The sequence below is a fragment of the Ambystoma mexicanum genome, chromosome 9, assembly GCF_040938575.1.
Source record: "Ambystoma mexicanum isolate Mex_15411 chromosome 9, UKY_AmexF1_1, whole genome shotgun sequence".
Lineage (NCBI taxonomy): Eukaryota > Metazoa > Chordata > Amphibia > Caudata > Ambystomatidae > Ambystoma > Ambystoma mexicanum.
In genome coordinates, this window is record NC_090931.1 from 338915860 (window position 1) to 338941744 (window position 25885).

The window sequence follows — 25885 nt, forward strand, 5'->3', positions numbered from 1 at the left end:
CGCCCCAGAGAACCCCTGCGTCTCCAATTTACGATTAGATAGCGGAAACATGCCTTCACGTAGGCATGATTTTTCAGCTCCCGAATCCACCATAAAAATGAATTGTTTGTTCCCTATCTCTGCCTCTATCAATGGTTCCTCTGATGCATTGAGGGTCATCGATAGTACTGGACACGCAAGTGCTCTCTGTGGGCTGTCCTATGCTGTGTGTCTCGTGGTCGCCCCTTGCCTGAAAACATTTCCTGATACCACGGCCATTCCTCCATATGGTGCGGGTGCACCATTTGGTGTTGTGGCGAAGGGGTTACCCTGTGTGTATGGCATGTGTTCACGGCATTGTGGGTGCTGTTGGGAATTATGCGATTGCTCCATGCGTTCCTCTGGGCATCCTTGATCCTGCTGTCCTTGTCCCCCCCCATCGGTAGACCGTATGGGCTCCCCGAGTGGGGGTGTCCATAATGCTGGTCATCTTGATAATTATTAGTTGGCCTGCTTCGACATTCTCGTGAGAAGTGTCCCCACCTCACACAGTTCCAACAATTACCTTGTCCTCCTCTAGGTCCCTGGCCCCCAAACCCACCATTTCCTCCATACCCTGGACCACCCCCTCTTCACCCCTTGTACCCACCTCTTCCTCCCTGTGCACTCCACACTTGCCACTGCGATCCTCCGTACTGCTCCTGTCCATTCCACTGTGACTGCCCATTGCCAGCCCAAATTGCTGCCATCCTTCCTTGTATCACTACCGATCCCTGCTCCTCCTCCGCGTCCCTGTCTGTGGGGAGTGCTGCTACAGCTGCGGCGACCTTCACCAGGTTCGTTTGTATTAATTTTGCCTCGTCTACCAGCCTTCTCTGTGCTATCGCCTTCTCCCTTTCTTTGATTCTTTTACAATGGTGTACTATTATGCTTTGAATTTCGGGCCAGCCCTTTGCCTCAATTTCTGCTATTTTGTCGAGTGCTTTCTGAACTTCTTTTGGGAGCCCTCTCTTTATTATAAAGTAAAATAGGGATGTTGATTGATCCCAGACCGTACCCGTTTCTGCTCTCCACATCTCCTGCACCCGTAAAATGAAATCCATAGCATCTTCCCCATCATTCATTGTACACTTCATTTCTGACTGTAGATCAGATGTGTCTGGGAATGTATCCCTCAAAGCATCCCATATTCTTGCGCACACTGTATTGAAGGAAGCTCCATCATGAAGATCACAATCTAATGTTACTCTCGGGAAGCCAGCCCTTGCCCAGACCCTGTCTGCTTGGTCACCTACTGCTGATACCAACAAACTCTTGACATCACCCACTGCTAATGGCATCCCTGCTGTGTGCTTCTCGAATGCATATATCCACTTACTTGCTCCTTCCGACAGTGGGGGCAATAATTTCAATAAGTTGGCCTTATCCATCTGAGCCCAGGGTATGTAGTTTGGCCTCCCGCCCCCTCTATGTATCAGTGGGAGCTGCAGTTTGTTCTTTATTCCTTTCCCAATACTCACCTTTGACCCTCTTTTCCCCAATGTTGCCATTCTTCGCATTCTATTCCTCAATCTCCCAGTCCACTCTTCTTCCATGGCCCTCCCCAGAGGTGTTTCATCCAACCTTTCTGACATTCCCCCAATCTTCCCGCTTCCAGCTCATCGTCCTCTATGTCACACCACAGTTCCTCCATTCCTCCAGTGGCCATTCCCCCCTCCCCTGTGTCTCCTCCGGGCTTATGTGGTTCCAATTCTATTATTCTCGTTGGCTCTTCTGTATTCGGAATAATATCTCCCCCTTTTTCCACTCATCCTCGGAGGACCTGTCAAGGGTTTGTGCCCTTGGTGTTTGCTCTGTTCTTGACATGCTTGCCCCACCTTGTTCAGATATGTTTCGTATTCTAGATAGCTCACTCCGGGCAATTGAGAGTCGGGAGTCTAGGTCTTCTGTTAATATTTCAATATCTACTGTAGGAGTACTTACCTGGCCACTAGTTCTGGGGCAATCATATGGTGGCGGTGCAGTGGGTCGTGGGACAACTGCGGGAGTAGGTGTGGACACATATACAGGATCACTATACCCTTCAGCGGGTACCGGCTTATTCAGGAGGGGGTACAACATAGTTACCTCTATTGACCCCTCTTTCCCCTACCCTCGCCTTCACTTTCTTCTGCTGCCTGGGGAGTGGTGCTTTCTTCCTGCGCTATTTCTTTCCTTTTGAGTGGAGGCACTTCTTCAAATAGCCTCCATAAGTCTAGTATTTCTCTCCTATTATGGAATTGTTTTCCCTTGTACTTTATGAATAAGCATATGGCCACCATGTCCAGAACACTTTTATCAAACGACCCTCCTTGGGGCCATACCTGGGGTAGCCCTTCTCCCTTTAATTCCGTGACCCACTGGTCGTGGCATTCGGTTATGTGCTCTGCATAGCCCGGTACATTTTTACAAATATGGGCCCGGGACGTTTCTGCCCCCATGTTATCCTCTCATTGTTCACTTTTCATTGTTATCTTGCAACTATTAGGGTACCTTACGTGTGTGTGTTTAGTAATAGCAATTCTTAAACACTAATGTATTTCTGCAAAAATGTCTTGGCCCTGAATCTTACCAGGTCACACTTACAATGACCATTTCACGAAAACCCTGTTACAATTAATTCAGCATTTTACTTTGCCTTGCAGTTTTCAAAAAAGAGACATAGCATATTCAATACATGACTGACGTCCGACAAACACTTAACTTACAACACATAACAAAAAACCCTCCCCTTCCGTGCTCTGTAATTTATTTTGAAAAGACCCTCTTTACCTTACCCAAGTCTTTTATAGAGTATTCCCTAATATAATTTCATCCAGAATAAGAAGGGAAAAAAAAAGAAAAAACCTTTTCTAATCTATACACTGTGTCTCTTACTTCTCAGACACCTTTATTTCTATTCTCTATTATTTCACTTATTCCCAGCACTAGTCAAGATAGCACTATGCAGCGCCGCATTCTACCCCCCCGCAGAGCTAGGTTCCCGTCTTCCTTTTTCACCTTGTAATCCTAATGGCCATATGCAGAGAAAGAGAAAAGTATTAAAGCGTACACTCTGGTCTTTATCCCCCTCCTTTTATTGTCACTCGCACTTAATACTCACATGCCCGTCTTGATCCGAGACTCTCCGGACCCGGTCCATCCAGGCGGCGCTGCCTCACACTCATGGCCGCTCCCGGCTCCAGCGAGCGGTACTAAGGGTTTTTGGAGCGGGACCCGTACCCTTTCGCCCTACTGCGTGTGCACGTCTAAGCGTACCATTTGCCATAGGCGGACAGCTCTCTTGAGGGGGCGCACTGTGCGTCTCCAGTGTGGCTGGGAGGTCTCGTGCCAAAAGGGGACAAAAAGACGAATCACGTCTAAGGGGTCACCACTTGAAAGTGATCATCCCCCAATGAGGCAGTTAACCCCCTTCAATTAGAGGCAATAAAGGACACACCCCAGGAGGGAATGAGACCACGACCAAGTGCGGGTGAAGTTAAACGTTTTTTTATCTAAATCGATATAGGGCATGCAAAGGACTCTGCAGAATCCGAGAGCGCTCTGTCTGACGATAGCAAAGACAGTCATTTATATTACAAATACACGTCATGCATGAGCTAAGCTATAGGGGCCACATAGTATTGGGGATTGGATGGCGACGTCTAGCTACTATGTTAACTATAGGCTTGGTGCTCCATGATTGGCGGGGATCCACGTGGTGGCATCACAAAGTGCTTGGGTCAGCTGGGCTCGTCGGGGTGGAGCACCAGCTGTCAACAGAGATTCACCACTTTGGTCCTAGAAACTTGCCCTTGTGGCCATTCATACGCATTCAAGCAACAAGAACAATTGGGGTCACGGGAAAAGATCAAGCGGGGTAAATTGCTCTCAATCTAGGAGCTCAATGAGGGGATAGGCCAGGTCAAGGATAGTATAAAACCAATCAATCTTTATTATTCACATATCAAATTACATATACATAGTGCTGAATCCATGGTAAAACAGCATAAAAACAGTGAATCAATGTTAAATGTCTACAGTTAAAGTGCATAGTTACCTACTGATCATCCTGCAATGCGGGATAGACATAAAGTGCACAGTGCAATTGCAATTTAGAGACATAATGCACAAAGAAGAAATCCAATTTTCAAAAATAATGTCAAACAATTCCAACCAGAAATATATATGTAGTATATATGTAGAAAAAGGAAAAAAGAGAAAGAAAGAGAACAAAAAAAGAGGAAAAGGGGCGAAGACAAAACACACAAAGTGTGAAAACAGGAAGTAATGTCCCCTGTAATCTTCCAATATTGTCCCTGATTCCAAATTATATTTAAAATGATCTGACAAGTTAAAAATGCAATAATTGTGAACAGATTTGCACTACTTCTCACCATTCCGACCTAAACAGTCAACGAACAGTACCTGATGCAGTTCCCATCATTCTTGTGTACTGCATATGCATTCATCACACTCATCTATACCATGTTTTTATGTAAAATCTTTAACACATCAATCTAATACCTGGGTGGGGGCACAGGAAGGCAGTATGCAATACGAGGGTTCCTTCATACATCATCGTAAAGTTGTCATTAACAAAGGGTCCAGTCTCATGGGTCCAGGTGTCTTCTCAGGGGGCATGAGTCAAACTACCTCCATCTTTGCATCCTGTTAGATGTAGTAAATGATGGCTCTAGTGGATGTTAGTACAAGGACGAATAACTGTCTTCGTGGTCCGTTGAGTTTGGGGTGAACTAAAATACCATTAGGTCAGTTGGGTCACATAGCTGGCACCTCAAAGGCGGCGGGATTTGGGACTGGCTCGTAATTCACTTGGCCTGGCCATGGCGGTACACAGTGATTGTATGCCGGCCTCTGACATGGGGGAGGTAAATACTTGATGCGGGTCCAGCAGGAATGCGGGCAGGTGAAGCTGTGCTGTTCTAACACCAGCAAGCCCCGGCGGGCCTTGGTGGAAGGAGGGGGATATGGCCTTGTAACTTTATGCGAGTCTCTATTCACTGGGCTGCACAAATACTATTAGAGAGTACGGATTGCAAGGGCTGGGGGGCATTAGGTAAAGTGCACATTTCTACCGTTCCCCTGTGCTCACATTTATGAGGTCCATAAAGTGAGAGTTTTTCATTGGTACTTATATTACATAACGTTAGTCGGTCAGATGCTTGAAACTCATAAAGAAGAAGAACATACAAAAGCGTGCAGTAGTACTAGGTTGGGTAATGCATGTAGTTCAGTGATAAATGCAACATTAAGCTTATAATCAGGCTGAGTGATATAATCAGGTGCAAGGAAACAACATGTTAAAGGTGCCTTAGGTGGCTCACATGCATTACAACATTTTCTATCACATCATACGCAAGCATTTTATACATTGCTTTTTCGTTACCCTTTTTACAATAGCAGCAAAACATTGGTCAGTACATGGTGGATTACAAGGGGGATTCTCGAATGTCCATACGCTAGGCAGCAGAACACGAAGGTGTTCTGGGGCGGGCGGGGGTCACATTGATTTAATACAAGTGACTGGCATTGTAGGTTTAAACACTTTTTAACAAACATCTTAGCAGCATAGATAAGACTGGGAGACTCGGGAGTTTAACACTCATGTTTGACGCTTCATCTGGGTGAACTGGGTTGGGGGTCATGAGCACCATATATCACAAGCGCAACGGTGAGGCGCAGGGTCGAGGTATACTTGATAGGGACAACTTTGTTCTTTCCCAGACCCCAACTAAAAAGTCTGGTCACCTCCAGGGCAATGATGTACTGTGGAAGGTAAATGATACAGTGTTTGTTCTGTTACTTGTTCACATCTAGTTGCTCGTGGGAACGGGCCTTCAGTGGATCTTCCATGGGGAGGAGGCTGGGGGGGAAGTGCAGGACTCTCTGTGTGTGGTCAAGTGGGGGCTGAGCTGCAGCTTCTGTATGCAGACGGTTCTACTGAGACCTGGGTTCAGTATACTCAAAATGGAGTCTAAGTGTATTACAAAATGGTGTCTATGTTATGCTACAAGGTGAGCCGTGCAGCCTCACGTGTCGATCCGCAGCCACCCTGCTTCCCGGGCCCAGGTGCATGGGGAGCTGCCGACGAGTCATGAGCCTCACGTAGGTGGACAATGTGAGGGAGGGGGGTCCTAAAGACTTGTCCTCCGAAACACTTTGTTCCTTGGTCTACCCAATAAATTAATCGCTCATCTACAGCATGTACAAAATGTTACTCTCTGGATACTGCTAGATCTACAACAGTTTGATTATTCTTTTTTTGAAATCCACTCTCTCCAGTGGCTCCCAGTTTGTGTATATATAAAAGTCAATGCAGTATTCACGATGTACACCATATCCAGTTGCCTATATTCTTATCTTCGTAGTTTGTACACTCTCCCCCTATTGATCACTGTACTCTCAATTCACAAATCTTCTAGTCTCTCCCCCTTTTCGCCTTGCAGGACTTGGTGGCCAGACCTGTGATTGTTGCACTATCCAGAAAGCAATACAAACCTGGTTGTTTCAAGAATGCCCTTACCACTTGCTTGTAACCTCTTTTCTCTGTTTGTCATCAGAGTCTGTGTCACTCATCTAAGATGAAGACCAGTTTGAACTGAGAGTAGAGTAGATACACGTTAAGACTGAGGGGTGTGAGTGGTGGAGACATGGAGATAAGTCACTGGGCAAAATAGTGAGACTAGAAAGGAGACAAAAATACAGGAGTGCAACATTTTATATTCCTAAACTTGTGTTTAATGCTTTACGAACCAAGTCAAGCTATTTCTACCCGAACCTAGGTAATCTCATTACTGCATTGAACACATTTTAGTTGCTAAACACAGACACACGCAAATATGCAGATTCTGTAATATTCGGTTTGACAAACAATATGTTTGCAGTGCAATGAATGCATGTGATTACAGACTTTCCTTCACTTTGTAAACACAGTGGTCATACTTCACAAGCAAATCATGCTATGGCTTGCAATTCTGACCACGCCATCTGTTTGTTTTAGATTTCTTTGACACACTGTCCATCAAAGCACTGAATAAAACATATAATCTTGGACCTTATCTACATTTAACTGCATGAATACAAATGTGGTCTGATTAACAAAAGTTAATCTAATGAAGCAGGCAGCTGTTTGAAAAAACAAAACCCCTGTCAGGATCAAAGATTAAAACTAGGGATGAAGACAATGACACCCACAACTCAGGCTTGGGTGGCAAGGAAACCGGGACGGGTCAGGTAAACTTGCCAACATAGCTGAACCAAGAAGTGACCCATAGAGTTCCAGTGCTCCCAGTAGACATATGGCAATATGCCATATGTTAAGCAGGGCAGAGCTGGGAGGCCGAGCTAAACCATACGGCTGGACTGCTTGCCTCTGAAGAAGCAAGCAGCTCTTCTACTACATTCATCATGGAAGGGTAAATCCACTTATGGGCCTAAACATGTACACTTTGCCATTTTTTCGAAATGCTGTGTGTTTGCCTGCTTCAATACTGCACATGATCTATTCCAGGGTTAAACCTTTAAGCGACACACTGTCAGGTGCATTGTCAACTATCCTTTGTGCTGGTTAGGCCCTGAGTTTATTGTGATATAAGTTTGGTCATATCACATTTAGACCTTTTCTCTCCCTCATTTTTCTTTGGCCTGAATAAGTTGACCCATCAAAGTATTTGAGGATGGAAGAAAGGATGCAAACAGGTAGATTTTAAATGTTTGCCTGTTTTTGTCCATGGCTTTTGGTTGATTTCTTCTTCACTAAGTGTAGAGATCCAACTCTCACCAGAGCCTTTCATTGAGTGAAACACTACTGCTCTGCCATAAAACCTTCCACAGCCCCAAGTGTGACGGGGTGATGGTACCAAAATTGTAGCATGCACCCGTCTCTAAAAATAACATGGCATGATGACCTGCTCTGTGGTTTGTTCCCACTTTGAGAGTCTACACCCATGGCTTTTTACTCACTGTACTTTTCGCAAAGGTGGAGTAGCCATTTGCATATCAGTCTTTGTCCTGCCCACAAGGGCAGTCCAGCACCAAAATGCCAGGCAAACCTCCTTTAAACAAGAGTACATGATGGGGTGATGGTTAGAATCCAACAAGCATGGTATGATAGCAATCATGACACTGGGTGCAGGAAAGGTCCCCTTAGGAACAAGACTTTCATGACTCAACAAGGAGTAAGATGAGGATGAAAAATGTTGACTAGAGGAGAGAAAGGGAAGGAGTGGGCCCCACCTTCTTCAAATTAATAATATTGAAGTCAAAGAATAAACCAACTACGGACCTAGATGGTTATAAAGATGTACACACCACTGAGGAACATCTCATTAGTAATGGTTACACCCCAGTAGTAAATACTAGGTTCATTTATGCCATGTTCAACACTAAAAAGAATTGTCAAGGTAAGCCATGTCTTGCATTGGAAACATTTTTGGGGATTGCTGATAATTGCACTCATCAGATAATTGAAATTGTAATCATATGTTTCAGGGCAACAGCCTGTCTATTGCACTTAGAAGATGCATTAGGCCAGTATGTTCTACTTTACCTATGGATAACACAGCCTTTTACAGATGACCTTAGTACTCAACTACTTCAAAGACAAGGCTCCGGCTGAGCATCAAGGTATGTATGGACTCCCCTCTTCAGTGAACTTCGGCCACAGGCACGGCTACTCACGCACATGTATTAGAATGCAGCGACGACCAGCAACAAATTCAGGTCCAGCTGGACACATACCACTGCTCCAGGCTTAAACACAGTGCACAACACTTTTTCCATCAGAATGCAGTAATGACCTATGACAAAATTCAGGCTAGTTGGCCACTTAATAAAACGTTCTTGCTATCACACATATTCCTTCCAATCAGTACCCATGGGTACTTCATGGGTAGCTTTACAAAACCCAGCAAAACCCAGCCAGCCCTTCTAACTCCTTATCTTGGCCAAATGCACACACACATTCTAGCTTCCACACAACTTCCCACACCTTGGACTTCGGTCCCCTGAGGGCATTCCCAACAGAAACGTGTTGATGCCATATTGATGGGATAAAGGTGCCATACAAATAAGTACTACTACTGCTACTACTTTAGATACACACAAATCTCAATTGAGTAGATACTCAATCATAATATTGCAATGTGGTCATAGCATCTTACACAATCAGTATGCAGACAATGTCGGCCAATGAATTTCAGGCGGTGTGTGGTCCTTCATCAGAGTGATGTCTGACCTGAAGATATACCAAATCTGCCTCATAAAAAAGAAAAATGTATCAAAAGTAGTCTGGTACATAGAAATATCACCAAGTCAAATAAATTTGTTGTGTAATGCTATATAATAAGGATCGGCATGTGTTAAAAGAAACACTATAGATTTCCATATGAGGGTGTCAGAATATTGATAGAAACACTCAAATGTGGTTGTTAAAGACTAGAACCGTGACTCTAATACAGGGAGCAGAGGAAGGCAGCCTGACCCAACCTGTGGATAAGCTCATGTGGCCAGCCGGATAATGGAATCTTTGGGGTTCATCTGAGTATCAGCCATTCCTAATTTCTGCCATTATCCAAGCCAAACATACAAGTCAATACACGCTCCAAAACGTATGCAAGGGAACTCTCCCAGAGTCAATGACAAAAAGCAGAGGACCAGAGTCTGCAGAACAAGAAGCCAAAAACAAAGTGTAGAGACACTAAAAGCCATAGGACTGTGAGTGACTGGGCATTGAGGATACATCCTGAGGCAGGATCCCTGAATTGAGCATTTTGGAACTCAGAGACCTTTTCTTTTAATCCCCAAGGCAAAGACCTCTCTTTGTTGTTATACTTCCTTTGGTTGGCCCACTTGCATAGCAATTCTGAATAAAACAGTGGGCCTCATTAGGAGTTTGGAGGATTGTTGGGAAGGTAACATTTTGGTCAGACTTCTCCCCCGTCTGTGATGTCATCCCTGCTGCACTAAAACACATTCAGAGCTGGCACTGGTGGCAGGACTCAACAGATATTTGATTGCAAACCTGCTTAATGTTGGTCATGGCTCCGTCCGGCTGTACCAAAAAGCACAGACGCACCACGAGTTGTCAGCTGCACACAAAAAGTCATACATTGTAAAGATATGATCAAATCAAATACATATGTTTCTGGACCCATTATCTTCGATCCCTACCATCCATCCCCTCCCAAAAAGTCAAACATGTTCACCATAAATGTATTGATTACTTCTAATAAATGTAATTAGTCGTTCAATGTTTATTCGGATGAACACATCCATCAATCAAGTGAAAAGTACAAATTCATAACAATAAAATCTACACAACCGCACATAGCAAAAATAACATTATTAAGATACATTACAGTACAACTAAGCAGGGTACTAAGTACAAAACGAAAGTCAATTCACAGAACAGCTAAAAACGATAGCAGAAGCCCAGCAACATATGAGAAGTCAGCAGATAAAAGAACTAATAGAGCAGAACGATGTTGTTTCAGTTTAAAATGTCTACATAAGGAAGGATACTGGCCTTTCTGATGTCCTTATAGACAGGACAAAAAAAAATAAAATGCTTTAGGTCTTCCAGAGTACCTCCGCACACTGGACAGCTCACTAAATCAGAAAAGCCCTTTGAGCTAGCTGTATTATCCCTCAACAGCAGATTGTTAAACCGAGGACGGGTAATCAGCCAGCAGTCCGCCGTTGTTGGACTCCGAATGAGAAAAGGCTGAATAAGCCCCACCCGGTTAATAACAGCACGGGCTCTGTTCGATAGAATGGATATCTCCTTGCATTCCCTCTTCTCGTTCATTGCTGAGGCGAACAAACACTTGTAATGCTGTGGGTGCGCAGATGGCAACAGCATGCTCTGGGGGAAGTTATAACCAGTGTTTTAGAAGGAACATAACAGTGATGAGTACACAGCAGATCAAAGGATGGGTTCAAATTCTTGTAGTCATGAGGATGTAGTCAATCAACATTCCCATGCCAGTAACGAGAGAAAAACAGAATGTGGAAGTGGTACACTGTCTAGCCTTTTGCTAGACTGCCTGCACTCTGTGGCAAGTTTTTCTCTATTTTCCCTTTGACCGGAAATATTTGTTATTGATTGCCTGAAGTCATTTTGAGCAGAAAGGGCTTTGCAGGAATATTTTTCCACACACACTTGGGTTTAGCAGAATTCCCTTTTTGGGCTATAGCTGTTTGGGGAGAGGAAGAATGCAGCACTGTCAGAGCACCAGTTATCATGCTGATATAGCATATGCATATTTATAACCCTTGAAATGGAGAGAGGGCATTGTTACTGGACAATCTGCAGGCTATAAGAACTGGTACAGCCTGCAGATTGTTTTGAATGCTACATTTCAAGGCTTCCAGCAGTGCAGAGCGTACCCACAGCCAATTCCCAGTGACCGCCCAGCTGCATTGTCGTACTGACAACTACTATACACTTGTATAGACCATATATTGTCAAGAGCAACGTGGGTTATAAAAGCTTTATAGACCTCACCCTCAGGCCTTACCAGGACTAATTGGAGTGCATACCTGGTTATACCCCGTCTCTATGGCCCATAACCGCTGGTATGGCCCTCAGACTTGGTCTATAAACCTTATTATGTCCTGGGGGAGTGATGTGGCACTCCCCCATTGGCCAATTTCTGGGCTATATGAGACGGTATGGCTTGGAAAATACATATAGCCCGGACATTGTCCAATGAGGGAAGCCTTGCATTCTCCCCAGCTTGCTCTGCTGTAGACAAGCCTCTCAGCTCGACACTACCTCTCATCACGGGAGAGCTGCACTGACAGCCTTGTTGCCAGCAGTGCATGGCTCTAGATTCGGCACTCCCCTGATCAGAGGGAGCACCATGTTGACAGCCATGCTACCAGTGACACATGGCTCTCAGTGCTGCACTCCCTCTAATTACTGGAGTGCCTCACTAACAGTCATGTGGCCATGGCTCTCAATGTCGTCCTCCCTCTCTTTACAGGAGAACCATGACAGCTGGGCTGACAGTGCGGCTCGCCTCCTTATCTGGACCGCACCTCACAGATGCGACCGACATACCTAAATCACTGCCCCCACCTCCCGTTCCTTACCTACCTAGGGTGGGGGCAGAGTGCCTCTTGACAGCACTGCTCTACTCACCCGGGCCAAAATTGACAGACACATTTCGAGCATGGGAAATTACCCACCACCCATACCCCCACTTCTTACCTTGTTAGGGTGGTGGGCAGCCACCCACTGCCCTGACTGTCTGCAGTCTTTGCTGGGCCACACCTGACAGACGTGGCCTGGCTTTTTCTAACCATTGCCCCCCTGCCTCATCATGTTTGTACGTGTTTGCTGGAAACTAGCAACCACTCCAGGCAGATTGCCAGGAGTTATGGGCCCTGCACTCTGGCCTTTACGGCCCATAGCTCCCGGTATGGCCCTCAGGCTAGGTCTATCAAGCTTAAATAATACATACAAAACCTATTTTGTGGGTATTGAATGTGAAAAACCTTGTAACTTCGAAAACCAGCAACGTCACTCCTCTAAAACACACCTGTCTCACACGGTGTTGGTGTATGCATGCAACCAAGACCAAATTGATATTGCTCCTTAAAGGAAACATTTCTGTCATCCACTCAAGAATGGCCCTGGTGGTGTGGTCTGTTAACGTATCTACAGAAATGTAATTTGACTGCTATTCACTTTAGGTCTCCTGGTTCAAAGCATGATCTGTTGTTTACATCTATAACAATACATGTTTCTTTGCAAGGAGTTTAAACCAATCGAGATATTTTCGAATGAAAATTATTTCAGGGTTGTTTATTTTCTCCATGACAAATCACTGCAGTGACAGGTGTCCCATCTTGAAAGGTAATTGCTTTTCCTCCAGCAGTTACGATGCCAACAACAGAAATATTACCAATGCTTTCATCTCTCTCACTGATAACTCAGCAACAATAGTTCATAATAAGCAAAGGGGACTTAAGGATGTTCAAGTGTACTGTTTATCAATGCACATAGAAAGACATTTTGCGTGATTTGCTCTGTTTTGTTTGTTGTGGTTTATGACTATATGAAAGATTCAGTTTTTCATTACAATTCTGCTACAGTGGCAAAGTGTGATTTTGTTCTCTTCTTAGCTCAAACCGAAAAATATCGACCTCCACAAGTCACATTACATTTGCACCAAAGTGGCATTTGTGATGACCTGCACGGGTCAAAGTTCCTGATAACGAATGTCAAACACTAGCAAACCACTTTTTCTAATGAATGCTATGTCCCCTGCAGATTTCACATATCTTGATTCCTTGTTTCTTGAAATGGGCAGCCTTGAAGAGATAAGGAACCTAAATAAGGAACCTGCAGAGGGGACCGTGTACGTATCAGATCAAATGTTACTCATAAGGCACCTAACTTTCACTCCACCTGTGATGACATGCAACGTGGTCGTCAAGGTCTCAGCCAGAGAGAATGTGATAACGATATATCAGATTTGATTCCAAGGTTGTACCAGCATTAGGAGATGGATACATTCCTATAGGAATGGGAGAATCCAATTAGAAACCATGGGAAATCTCCACATAAAGTAGTGTCAAGGATTGGCCAACATAAAGTCAGTTTTTTGTGGTGCTCCCACTGTATGGTGACTTGAAAACAGAGAGGCTTAAATATATCCTTATTTGTCTTTGTCCATCCAGTTTAACTCCTATTCTAGTAACCAAACTATAAAGAGATAAATAAGACATGTTTGAAATTGTCCTTATTAAGTCCTTAGCCGTCTTGCTAACTCTAACATAAACAGAAGAGTGATATCTAATTTTAGCCAACACAATGTTCAGAAACATAATGTTTCCACGTCTGACCCAACTCTAACTAAACACGCATGCATACATCAGATTTCTTGTACAGTCCCCTCCTGGGTTACTCACAAAGTAGCCGTCTTTATGGATGGTTTCAGAAAGGTTGCTTGTCTCCCCTCCATCAAGATTGTGTGAGCTTTTCTGGTGAGCCAATAATGTTGGCAATGGCTGCTGTGGTTCCTGGCCTGTCTCCTGGGAGGTTCTAATTGTAGAGCCTTTAATAGTCTGAAATGCACTCCCTGCAGAATACTCTGTGTTGGTATAAACATTGTTTTTGTCATGGAAACGGGTTGAGAGGGGTCTTTTATCAAGTCTATTTAGTTTATGGAAGGTGTCCAGAGACTTCCTTTCTAGTGTGTCTGTTAGGAGGTGTGTGGTGGGCTACACACATGATCTGACTGGTCCTGTGCCAGCTGCCAGCAGTCTGCCCTCTTCTATGCTGGGGGTCAGTCTCTGGGAGAACTCTTGGAAGGTGTTTATTAAGGTTTTTTATAAATACCCTATGGTCCCTGTTGATATTTTTCCCATCCAGCTTCTTATTTCCAATACCTGTCTTGGAAAACTGGCCTGGGCTTTGTTCTCTGCAAAATGCCTTTGGCAGTGGTAGTGAATAGGGATTAGGTAGTGAGTGTAGGTTAGGAGTGCATCTGGATTTTTAGGACAACCTGTATTCTAGGGGAATTCCTGCTCAGGTTTTGGGACTGTGAATATTTCATGCTGGGAGTTGAAATACAAACGGATATGTGGGGTTAATGAAATCATATCATTAAGGCTTTTAGACTCCCCTTTTTTTAAGTGTGTGAAGGTGACTCTTCTGGCCTCCATGGGTACCTGGAAAGTGTTCCTATTTGAATCCAGTCTGGATGTTTTGTGATCCACTCCAGGCTTTGTGAAGCATGATGTGATGCTTAATGGGGGAACTATATGCTTCTAAATTGTTCTGCTCTGTCTAGATGTTGCTATTCACTGCACAAAGGTTAAGACAGTTGGCTCAGGGCCTGCAGGAAACTAAGTCCCATTTGTTCTACGTACTTTTTTCCAAGTCTCCTCACTCCCCTCAATTGCTTTTTTCCTCCCTAAACCCCTCCCATAACCCCTTAGCACTCATTGCTTCGTGTGATGCACATTTTTGCCAGAGTGTGTCTTGTGGTGTTCCCACAGTAATTTAGTGATATTCCCCAGTCTTCCAAAGATAAACCAAAAATGCTCTACCTGTAACTGGCTCCCCAACCCACCCCCAAATCTCCAACTTCACATGGTGTCCTTTAGCCTGATGTGATTGCTATTTTTATTGCTATTGGTATTCATATAGTGCCTACGACCAGGGCATCTAAGCACTGTCTTTCAAAACAATCAGGCTTCCCCTAGAAGTGACTACATACAAAGAAGAGTTTTGAGTCTCCACCTTAGGTTGAGATGGTTATTAGACTCTAAGCCCATGGGGAGCTCATTCAAAAGCTTGATGGAATCCTTTTTCCTCATTCAAATAGTGTTTTGAGCACTTTTCATTCTTGGCTTCTACCTGTATTATTGTAGGAATTGCATCCATCGAGCAAAAAAAATGGCACCTTTTCATTTCTGAAAAGCCTCTCATTCTCCCCACTGCAAAGCACAAAGGCTGATATATATATAAAAAGGTTTTAAGGAGCACGGGGAACCCCCTTTTCTGTTCAATATTTGAAAAAAAACTGGACGGATTTACCCCAAACAAGTCAAGGACATCAAGTCAATGCTGTGTGCCCAAGTTGTTTCTAATCTTGCCCAAACACACCCTGTGTTTTTTTTGCTGCGGCTGTTCAAAAACTGCACTTTTCCTCTATGGGAAAATGAATAGAAGTAGGCTGAAAACTGTGCTTTTTTGTTTTCTTAGAAACTATTTTTTTTTTAATGTCCCACATTTTCTGGTTTGCTTGTGGGGTATTGGGGGTGTGAAAAACCTTTTGGGGGGGCATTTGTATATATATATTATCAAACTCTGCATTTATCATTTCATGCAACTAAGTAAGCTTTCTTGTAACCGTGCTACGATGCCCAAGGGCTGCCTTTGTGCTTTATAAATGTGAAAGAATAAATGAAAAATAAAATTGTGTGTTGCTGGTCCCTTGCATGTCATTTTCAGCACTCACAAAGCAGAGTTCAATTGTGAAGAGTAAATCAAGGCAACACCACCTTTACCCTTTGCTTTTACTCTCCACTCTCTGAGAAATAAAACTCTGCCTGGAAATTACTCTTGGGGCCCAAGCAAAGAGAATTAGGGCACTGTCTGCCAGCAGCATTTTGAATGAGCTGAAGAAGAAGAAGTTTAAAGGGCGAAAAGTCCCAATTCATGGAATTCATGGAATTACCGTACCCCAGGGTTGTTGCTAGGTCTGAAAAAGATCTGGGGCCACCCTAATGTCGGGACTGTCGGGACTGCCGGGACTCCGACTAGCTAGCCTTTTGGTTGTAGCCCCTGAGCTTCTATCTGGGGCTACAACCAAAAGATCTGAGGCTACAGCCCCTCCAGCTACCTTCCTAGCAAAGCCTCTGCTGATAACAGTGACAGCACAGATGTGGACAACTAGTGGTGGAAAGGAAGGATCTGTGGGCAGGACATTAAAATGACAACAACAGGAAGTGGTGGCTTGATTAATCTGTGGGGGAAAGTAATGTTCATCAGCAAGTTTAAAACCTAATTTCTGACAATGGTTCCAGAAGGTTGGAGACGACAATTGAGTGTCAAGTTGTCCACTGTCACATATCAGCATAATCTCCATTTTAGCACATGTGAATTTGAGGTAGTTTACACCCATCAGGGCAGAAATAGCAGACATGCATAGTCAGAGCCGATTGCCAGAGAGAACCTGTATACTGCTTATTAGAGAAGACTACTGAGGTTGTTAGACCCTGAAAGAGTCTACTACAGGTATGTGAAATCTGCTAGTTTGCTATTTATGCACTCTCAAAATGTAATGGCCTGAGTTTGAGTTTTCCAAACAAAAACAAACCAGTTTCTATTGGGCAAGGACCCTTTCTGATCAAAAGAGGAAGCAGGGAACAAGAAACCCCTTCCTGGAAACTCAGACGAATGGGTGAATAGATACAATTGTATACGAAATAAATACACCAGTGAGGATGAAAAGACATTAGACATATACTTGTCTCATATGGACCTTCAAGGAAAGGCTCAGCTGTCATCTACCACCCTAAATCTCAGACTAATACATAGAGATTCCATAGAGATGGAAAGGATTAGCCTGCATCCTTCCTCAACAACTTTAGACCACTCAGTCTTTTCTCCAAGAAATCATCAGGCCCACTCAAAGCCATTAACAGCTATGCACATTAACATTCAAAACAGCTTAATGTCAATGCTGACAATATCTCTTGCACCTTTCTTACAATTGTATGAAGCCATCCAAGAGAGCTTCAAAGACCAAGCCACTCTTCTTGCTATGGTTCATTCAAAAGTAATCTACATCGAGGCCTTTATATTAGCTCCCTTCAGACAAGGGTAGACCAAGAGGCGGCTGTGGCAAGACACATCAAAGACTTATGCAAGGGACTTTGGAAGCAGAACGGCTAGAAAACAAAATTGACTCTAGCATCATTGATGGAAATGACACAGGGGAAAATAGGAGTCTCTTCGAACATACCTCAATCGGAACTTATACAGGATCCAACATCCAAACGACTCCCTTTGATAAATTGGAGTGAAGATCAAAGGGCATAGAACAAGATAAACTTACAAATTTACACCAGGGCGATATCAGAAGAAATCGTGGACTCAATCTTTGGATGTATTTGAAATAGAGACTCCTTGCAAGACAGGCAGAGGAACATGGATCCAATAACACAAGAACCCTCGGAAGGGTTCCAGGAAATACGACCTACCACTATTAAAATTAATCCTAATAATGGTGCAGGCTTGGCCTTCCCACTGAAAACACAGCCCTTCTCAGTGGGAACACAGCCCTTTTTGATATTTAGGAAATCTAACCCATCTAATGAGAAAAAAACATAATGGCCTAGAGCAGAAAAAGCCCACAAATCTCCCCCTACCAAAAAAGAAAATGTAGCACGGGGAACGGTTTTGTAAGAAATATCACGATCCCATTGGTGCAGCTAGTAAGGAATCTAAGACAGCCTCCACTTCCAGCTGTAATAATGGAGGAAGATAAGGAATCGTCTCAAGAGCAGAATCGTCACTCCTCTACTGGACATCAAATAGTAAATAGCCTATTAGATGAGGAAGTGGACTTATTGGACCTTTCAACCTACACTAAGATGAGGAGGATGTGGCTATTACACTCTCTCTGGCCGAAGATGAAAGCGAAACAAATGAGACCAGAGAGGGTGAAAGTGAGGAGATCCAATTGAACTATTCCATGTGTTAATGGATGAGGGAAGCGCTCATAGACTCATTCACCAACCACAAACAATTCAGACTATCCCTGATTTTTTTTTCTCTGGAACAGAAACAAACTAGATTTCATAACATTATGACGGTCAAGATGGAAAAAGGGGAAAAACCTCTAAATCAGGTTGGTCGAATTTGAAAGGGGAAACTGATGGAATGGCTCCTGCTAAAGCGGAAAAAAGATGGGTGAGTGAAAATAAGCAGGAGAAAGCCAAAAGAAATATTGATGATCACGTTGTGCAACTTCAATGTCTCTTTCCAGGGGAGGACCGGCTCATCCTTAACCGACTGAATGTAATGAACCTCTTCCAACATATCCCTCCACTAAGGTTCATTAAATCTGATGATATAAAAATAGTGGAATTTCAAAGGGAATCAGTTAAAGATCGACTAATCTCACATCTGCATTCAGGGATCGTAAAAGCGTCCCTCTTGGACTTGGCACATTTACTGCTTCCATTAGGTTTTGAATTATCTGACTGCCGCCATGATGAAAAAGTAACAGGGCAGGAGGAAGATCACTGGAGAAATCAATCTATATATCAATACCTAGCAAGAATGATTACAAAGTGCACTACAAAAACCTAGATCTGATAACATAGAGGACAGCAAATATCCTGAACAGGACACAATGAAGGCTCAACATAATGCCACCAAGTTAACCCTGAAGGGATCGCTCAAGGTAACCTTTAAGACCAAAGGAAACACTGGCCGTGAAGTAAGACAAATAGAAAGTAAAGCCTATAATGATAGGGATGCAGCAAATAAACAAGAGAATATCATCGACCTACAGAGGCTTTCTTATTAAAAACAAAACAAGACATGGACATTTAGCTGTTGGAACACCAGGCAACACAGACATCTATTAAAGGACATGAAATTTGCAGGGGAAAAATAGATATAATATGACTTCAAGGGACGTGGCTGAGGTTTCCGCCTCACCTAGAGGTCTACTCTGCATACCTAAATCCAGCCTACGGTGGAGTAAAGGGTAGACCCTCAGCTGGCATACTAACTTTAATAAAGAATGGCACTGGCAGCATGAAAGCACTTCAGGTTTACAACCCAAACACCTTCTTGCAGATGATACATGTGACAATAAAAGATGACGCGACTAAACAACCCATCTGGGGTCTGCTGACAAATGTCTATCAGAATCTCCTGATGATAAAAACAGCGACTTTGACAGATGAGATAACGGAAGCCATTGACATTTTCACCCGAATACACAAGAACAGATTCATAATACTAGGAGGGGATCTGAACATTCCATGCATTGATGGAAAGGGGTGTTTAATCGATGAAGAGGAGGCGCACATGGCTGGACGTATGCACCGTGCTGCAACAATGCTCAGGATAATGCACTCCAAAGACCTCTACATGCTTAATGTTCAAAACTAAGGGAGACCAACCACCAAGGGCGACCTGGTTAAATGGAAACCAGTCCTTGATCCTAGACTATATTTTTGTCTCGTCAAACATACTGGGAGACATACAGTAAATGGAAATCATAGCAAAACAAACTAATGACCATGCTCTTCTGAAGAAGACTTGGGGGAGAATAAATTGCAAAAATTAGGAGCAATGGCACCTGAGGGTGGAAGTTACCAACACAAAAACCCATTGATGATGGAAAAATCATACAGGAGAAAAAACTGCCAAACAGACATCTGAAGATGATAAAGAAACTGGAAATAAAAGATTGTTTTATGCAGCAGGGCAAGGGCGCGGTGTTTGGCACCTTCCTGGTCCCCGGAGGGACTTCCTGCTACTGTGGCCACGCCCCCCTGGGCTTATCTCGCGACCACTAGCCTCGCAGCGGTGAAGCCCGCGGCGGGCCAAGGGCGCGGTGTTTGGCGCCTTCCTGGTCCCCAGAGGGACTTCCTGCTACTGTGGCCACGCCCCCCTGGGCTTATCTCGCGGCCACTAGCCCCGCAGCGGTGAAGCCCTCGGCGAGGCAAGGGCACAGTGTTTGGCACCTTCCTGGTCCCCGGAGGGACTTCCTGCTACTGTGGCCATGCCCCCCTGGGCTTATCTCGCGGCCACTAGCCCCGCAGCGGTGAAGCCCGCGGCGGGGCAAGGGCCAGTGTTTGGCGCTGCAGGTGTTCGGCGTCCGCGGAGAGAGGCATTCTCTGTGTAGGCTGTGTAGGCTGTCAGACGGGGCACCAAGAGAAGTAAGTGCCGGCGAGTGTTATACATCTTTTGACTGTTCGTGACTGTTTCCTACAAGGTGTAGAGCCCGAGAAGTTTGTTGGAGCCCATACTCAGCAAATCAGCCCAGTTTCCTCAGGCCAGCTGCGGGGGGCCTCCGTTATGTCCCTATTAAAATCCTTGAGGTCCTTTAAAGGCTGTGCTGTACCAAGGTAACTGGCCAGGAAACCAGACAGCTTTTTGCCATCCACCCCACCCCTGAACTGTTCCGAGTCTGCCACCAATCCTTCCAAACATACTCCAGCGCGAAAGCTCCTGGCTGTCAAAAGAAGAAGCCAACCGGGAGTAACAGCCAAAGCAAAGACCCACACCTCTCCGTGCCCTGACATTGACCTGGCCTACCGAGGGCCCATCCACACCGTGGAGGGTATGAAAGCATCCACCCCAGGATCACAATGTGGGGGGGCCCTGCAGCAATCTTGCTAGCCTCCCAGCACTGAGCTGCAATGTCAGCCCCCCAAGTCTGAACCACAAAACCATTGCCTGCCAGGATACTTTACCCGCCGAAACTGGGAATCTAGATGCCTTGCTGCTGGCTAATGCTCCTGGGACTTGCATAGAGGGGGCTCGTGATGTGTTAGTTCTTCCACCAGCATCCCTGGCACTTGTTGTACCAGTTACCACCCCACTTAGCCCGCCCCTTGCAAGTCCATGCTTGCCCCTTGATCTCCCGTTCATCTTGGGACCTACTCTTGACTGTCCCCCCCAATCACTGTTGCTGCTACTCTGGACCCAATGGACATAGAAACTGTCAGAGCAACCGAAGATAAGCACCCTCCCAGTCCCATCTGCAGCTCCTGGAGTGAGAACCAACCTGCATCGACCTTAGGGTCCAGTTCCTTTCTTAATTTACCACCATTTAGGGTGCTCAAGTCCATCACCCACGGCAGTCATCCCTCCTCTGCTCCAACACCCAAGGAGGTGCATACTGTTGGAAGTTGCCCCTGTGCACAGGTGCTCTCCGAACTAGCTGTCATTAAAAACTACTTTTGGTACTGATCGATGCCCAGGGGAGGAGTGGGGAGGGGAACGGTGGAGTGGACTCGCTGGGCGAGTCTTCCAGCATGCCTCTTGCTGGTAAGGGACCCAACCCCCCACAGCAACCTCTGAACTCTGTATCCTGCGAAGGGACTGTTCATGCACTAATGATCCTTATTCCGGATGAGCAGTTGACGCACCCTAACGCTGATAGAGGACACCCCCCTGGGTGTACCAGGCCAACTCTGCTGGTGGAGGGTCCCCCAAGCTCCTTGAGAACAAATCCCCTTAGGGAGGGAGGGACTGGAGCACATGGAAATTGTTCAAGAGTGCGCAGCCCCAAGAGTCATGTATATGGGGGGCAAAGAACTGCTACTGTTTTTTCTGCATGGGGTACCTAAACTGCTTTTGGGCAGGAGAGAACCAAGGGATGCCCTTTCTAACAAATGTCTCCACTGGCTTCGTACAGCTGGGAATTGTCCCTTTGTGGCCAGGGATGCTATGGTGGGGTGTGTTAGATTGGCTGGCGAGGGTATAAACTCTTCCGACTCTGTTAAACTGGTTTTCAGGAATGATCAAATGGCCAGGGAAGTTTTGAGAAGCTCTGAGGGTTATGTGCGGGCCCCATATAGTGGGATTGCAATCAGCTCGCGCCCCTATCCGGGAGCAGTTGCTCCACCTGGAACTATCACCCATAGTAATGTCCTGTCTGGAGCAAACTGTACACCTCTGGGAAAAAGGCCCACAGGGGGTTGTGAGCGAGTGCCAAGCTTGGGCAATTAGTCTTGTGACTCTCTGGACTAGTAAAGGGACAATCTGGGATGTAATGCGGGCCTATGGTTGACCCTTTTCTCCCTCCTAGTACCTCTGATTTATTACATTTGGATATAGAGCACAGACGGTAATTCTTTTTATGTGTTGTGATTTTGTATTTCTTGTGTTTGATGGATTTTTTGAAATCCGAATAAACTTGTTTGATTGATTGATTGATTACTATTGAAAAAGAGAAGATCTAGATAAAGAGACTGGTTGTGTGGGTACAAAGCTAAGCTTCTTCTAAAAGATTCAGAGGCCATGCTAAGGCCCTAGCAAAGAAAGACACCATGCACATCTGGAAATGGTTAAACAATCAAACTTCCTCCAATCGTTCTTTGTTAATTAACGTGGTGACTGAGGAGACTTAGAGTAATTTCTATGAAGATCTCTATGGGAGAGAAGTCTGTCCCTCCCAGGAACCCACAAATGAGATGAACTATCCATGCATTATCCCTATGTATAGCCTAGAGATCCTGATAAAGAAAGCAAATGCATCGAACACTCCCGGCCCGGATGGATTAACTAACTCTATGATAAAGAACGATAGAGAGGCTTGGATCCCATTCATCTTTAGTCTCTTTACCCGAGTCATGAGGTCAGATACCATACCTGATTCGTGGAGAAAGACTATCATTGTTCCCATTTTCAAGAAGGGCGATAGGACAGATCCTTCCAACAACCGTCCTATCGCCGTTCTGGATGTTTTGGAGAAACTGTTTATGGCCTTGCTGCTAAAACCTTTTAGGAAGAGGATTGAAGGCTCCAATGGGTCTGACCACGACAATCTGGATTCATTCTTGGAGTTGGGACAGAGCTAAATTTGTTTGTGATAAATCTCCTAAAAAGCTCTGCTTTAACAACACAATCTAAAATATATCTCTCCTTTATAGACCTGACAAAGGCATTTGACTTGGTGGAAAGGAACTAATTGTGGACAGAAATGGTGGCTGCTAATTGCCCTAATGAGATGGTCGGACCCGTAAAGGCCCTATATTCGTCCATCAGAGTACAAATTAGATTCAACAATCAAGGAGCCCTAACAAAAGAAATCTTCACTTATTGAGGACTAAAACAGGGTTGCCCTCTGGCTCCCACTCTATTCAATTTCTTCCTCGCAGATCTAAAAGAGAGTGAAAATCAGAGCAATACATTTCCTCCGAAGACCAAAAAATACCATGCATTTTATACGCAGATGACTTAGATCCTATGGACCAGACTCCCATAGGCCTTCAAAGACCTTTAACAGACCTGCAAAAATACATTAAAAAAAATGGCCTAGAAATAAACGTCGCCAAAAAAAATATCTTGGTGTTCTCTAACGGAAAGGGCAAACAGAAGAAGTTGCTTAAATGGTACTTGGAGAATCAGAGCTTATCCCGAGTTACCTCAGTAGTTTACGTTGGCATACAGATCTATTCCAGTATTGCAGACACGCAAAGGACAGCAAGATCTAAAGACAAAAGTTAAAACTTTAACTGCCCAAGGTTGATTGAAATATTGTAGATTTTCCATGCTTCCAATCCTGGCTTTCTATGAAACTAAGGTAGTGGCATGTTTGACCTACGGTGCAGAAGCCTGTATGTTTACTCTGTGGAAAATTTGGAACAATCTGGAAGATTTCTTTTGGAGGAAAATCTTGAGATTGACCGAAAACGTTCCCATAGCGGTTATCAGATACAAGCTGGGACGACATCTATGTATGCCAGCACGTTCTGGAAATCGTTATTTTTATTCAGGAAAAGCAGAATGGACTCTAACCTTAACACCTATTCAAGCATAATACAGGAGAAATGTCAGAAAGAGAACAATCTCTTAGACTAATGCAGGAATGTTTGCCTAGCCCTGATAGATGCTTTGGGTAGTGCTCTGGAAACCCTTTAATCAAATCTAGGGAAAGTGAAAAATGTTTTGAAGGAAGAGGACTGGATTGAGACTCAAAGGGTTAGAAGATCATACCTTCGCCAGATAGATATGAAATCTGAAATGAAGATACATGACTCCATCCATAAATACCTAAAACACTCTCCATCTGAGTGATACAGATCACAGTTTATGAGATTCCCCTTTAACATCTTGCTGACAAGACAAATTCTGAAAATATATGGACAAGTCCCAGATTCCAGATGTAGTTTCTGTAAGTGGGAGGAAAACACAGAAACATTGAAACATATTGGGCCTCATTAAGGCTTCGCCGGGAGCCATGCCGCTATTGGCGACATGACTGCCGTCCAAAATCGGGTCCGGGTTCCCAGAAAGGGGAATTACCGGGGCTTCCCCATTCCCATCTGAGCCCCCATAGGGCTCAATGGGAATGGGAGAGGGTGCAAACAACGGGCCGATTACCAGCGGCCCGTTGTTTACTCCCTCTTCCCCTCCCGGGACCCGGTAAAGACGCCTGGTTTGACCAGGCATTACTTACCGGGTCCCGCAAGGGGAGCTTGTAATGAGGCAGAACGGGTTTAACGGGTCCTCCTCCTTTAGCGCAGCCCGTTAACCCGTTCCGCCTCACTCGTAATGAGGCACATTGTCTTATTTTGTCCAGGACTAACAGAGATTTGTGTGAGATATCTTGGTAAATGGTGAAGCTATCCAGACATAAATTACAGCGGGTGACTCCTACCCATTGTTAATTGCAACTATCCAGTTTTTAAAGAAAATCTTGGGGGGAAATAAGGAAGGATAATCTTTAGGATGGGGAAATGGAAAAATAGAGATGGGTGGATGTTATGCTGAACTCTTATGAGAGTAATTCATGGACTGTTGTTCTATATGGGGAAACTCTGTACTCTGACGGAGCTAATGGATGTATTCTCCTAGTTTTCTAATTTGAGTATGTTTGAGAATGGATGGAAAGATAAAGGTTTAAATGTTTGAACCATAAATCTTAATACAACAGATAAATACATTATTATTTCTCCCACTGGCCTGTTGTATATATTCCAGAATCCTGCTGGCCCTTATTTCACCTCACAATTCCCCTGATTTTACTTCAGGATGTTACCTTTTCTCCTATAATATCTAGCATGCACTTTCCTGAGTTTCCAACCTTTGACTTCCAGATTCCCAGGGACTTGATTTTCATGGAAACCGCTTCTTTTTTGCATTTTTTCACCATTTATTGCACACTATTTGAAATGTGCTTTTATTAGTAGTAGTGGTTGCAGTTGTTTCATTTGTGTGCATTATTACATATCTGTTGTTCACTTAATTTCATTGCAGGTTAAGCCACTACACAGCAAAGTAGAAGAGATGAAAGTTGCTCTGGAAGAGGCTGAACAGAAAATGAAAAGCCTTCAGCAGAGAAAAGATGCCCTCATTGCACGACTAAAGGACCTGGAGACAAGCTTTGAAGACGCCACGGTTGACAAAAGCAAGCAGGAACAGAAAACCATACAAATATCCCAAAAGTTACAGAAAGCTGGAGCTTTGATACAGGTAGCTTCCTCTGAGAACCATCACAGGAACTATGCTTTTTCCCTTTTAAAATGGTACAGAGTGTCTCCAGGAGAATTCATAACTGCAAGTGTTCAGAGGGCTATGTTGCCAAGTCTTGGGGCCTATTTATGAGGATGTTGTAATGTTAAAAACATATGAGCACTCACATTGCAT

General features: G+C 44.4%; 1 protein-coding gene across 1 annotated transcript in view; it reads left to right on the forward strand.

The window, feature by feature from the left end:
* Positions 1-25885, forward strand: part of LOC138487325 (uncharacterized) — a 2513852-nt gene that overhangs the window by 1675617 nt on the left and 812350 nt on the right. The window contains exon 70 of the mRNA XM_069613924.1: positions 25496-25711. Coding sequence (XP_069470025.1) covers positions 25496-25711 — 216 coding nt within the window. The remainder of the gene's footprint in view (positions 1-25495; positions 25712-25885) is intronic.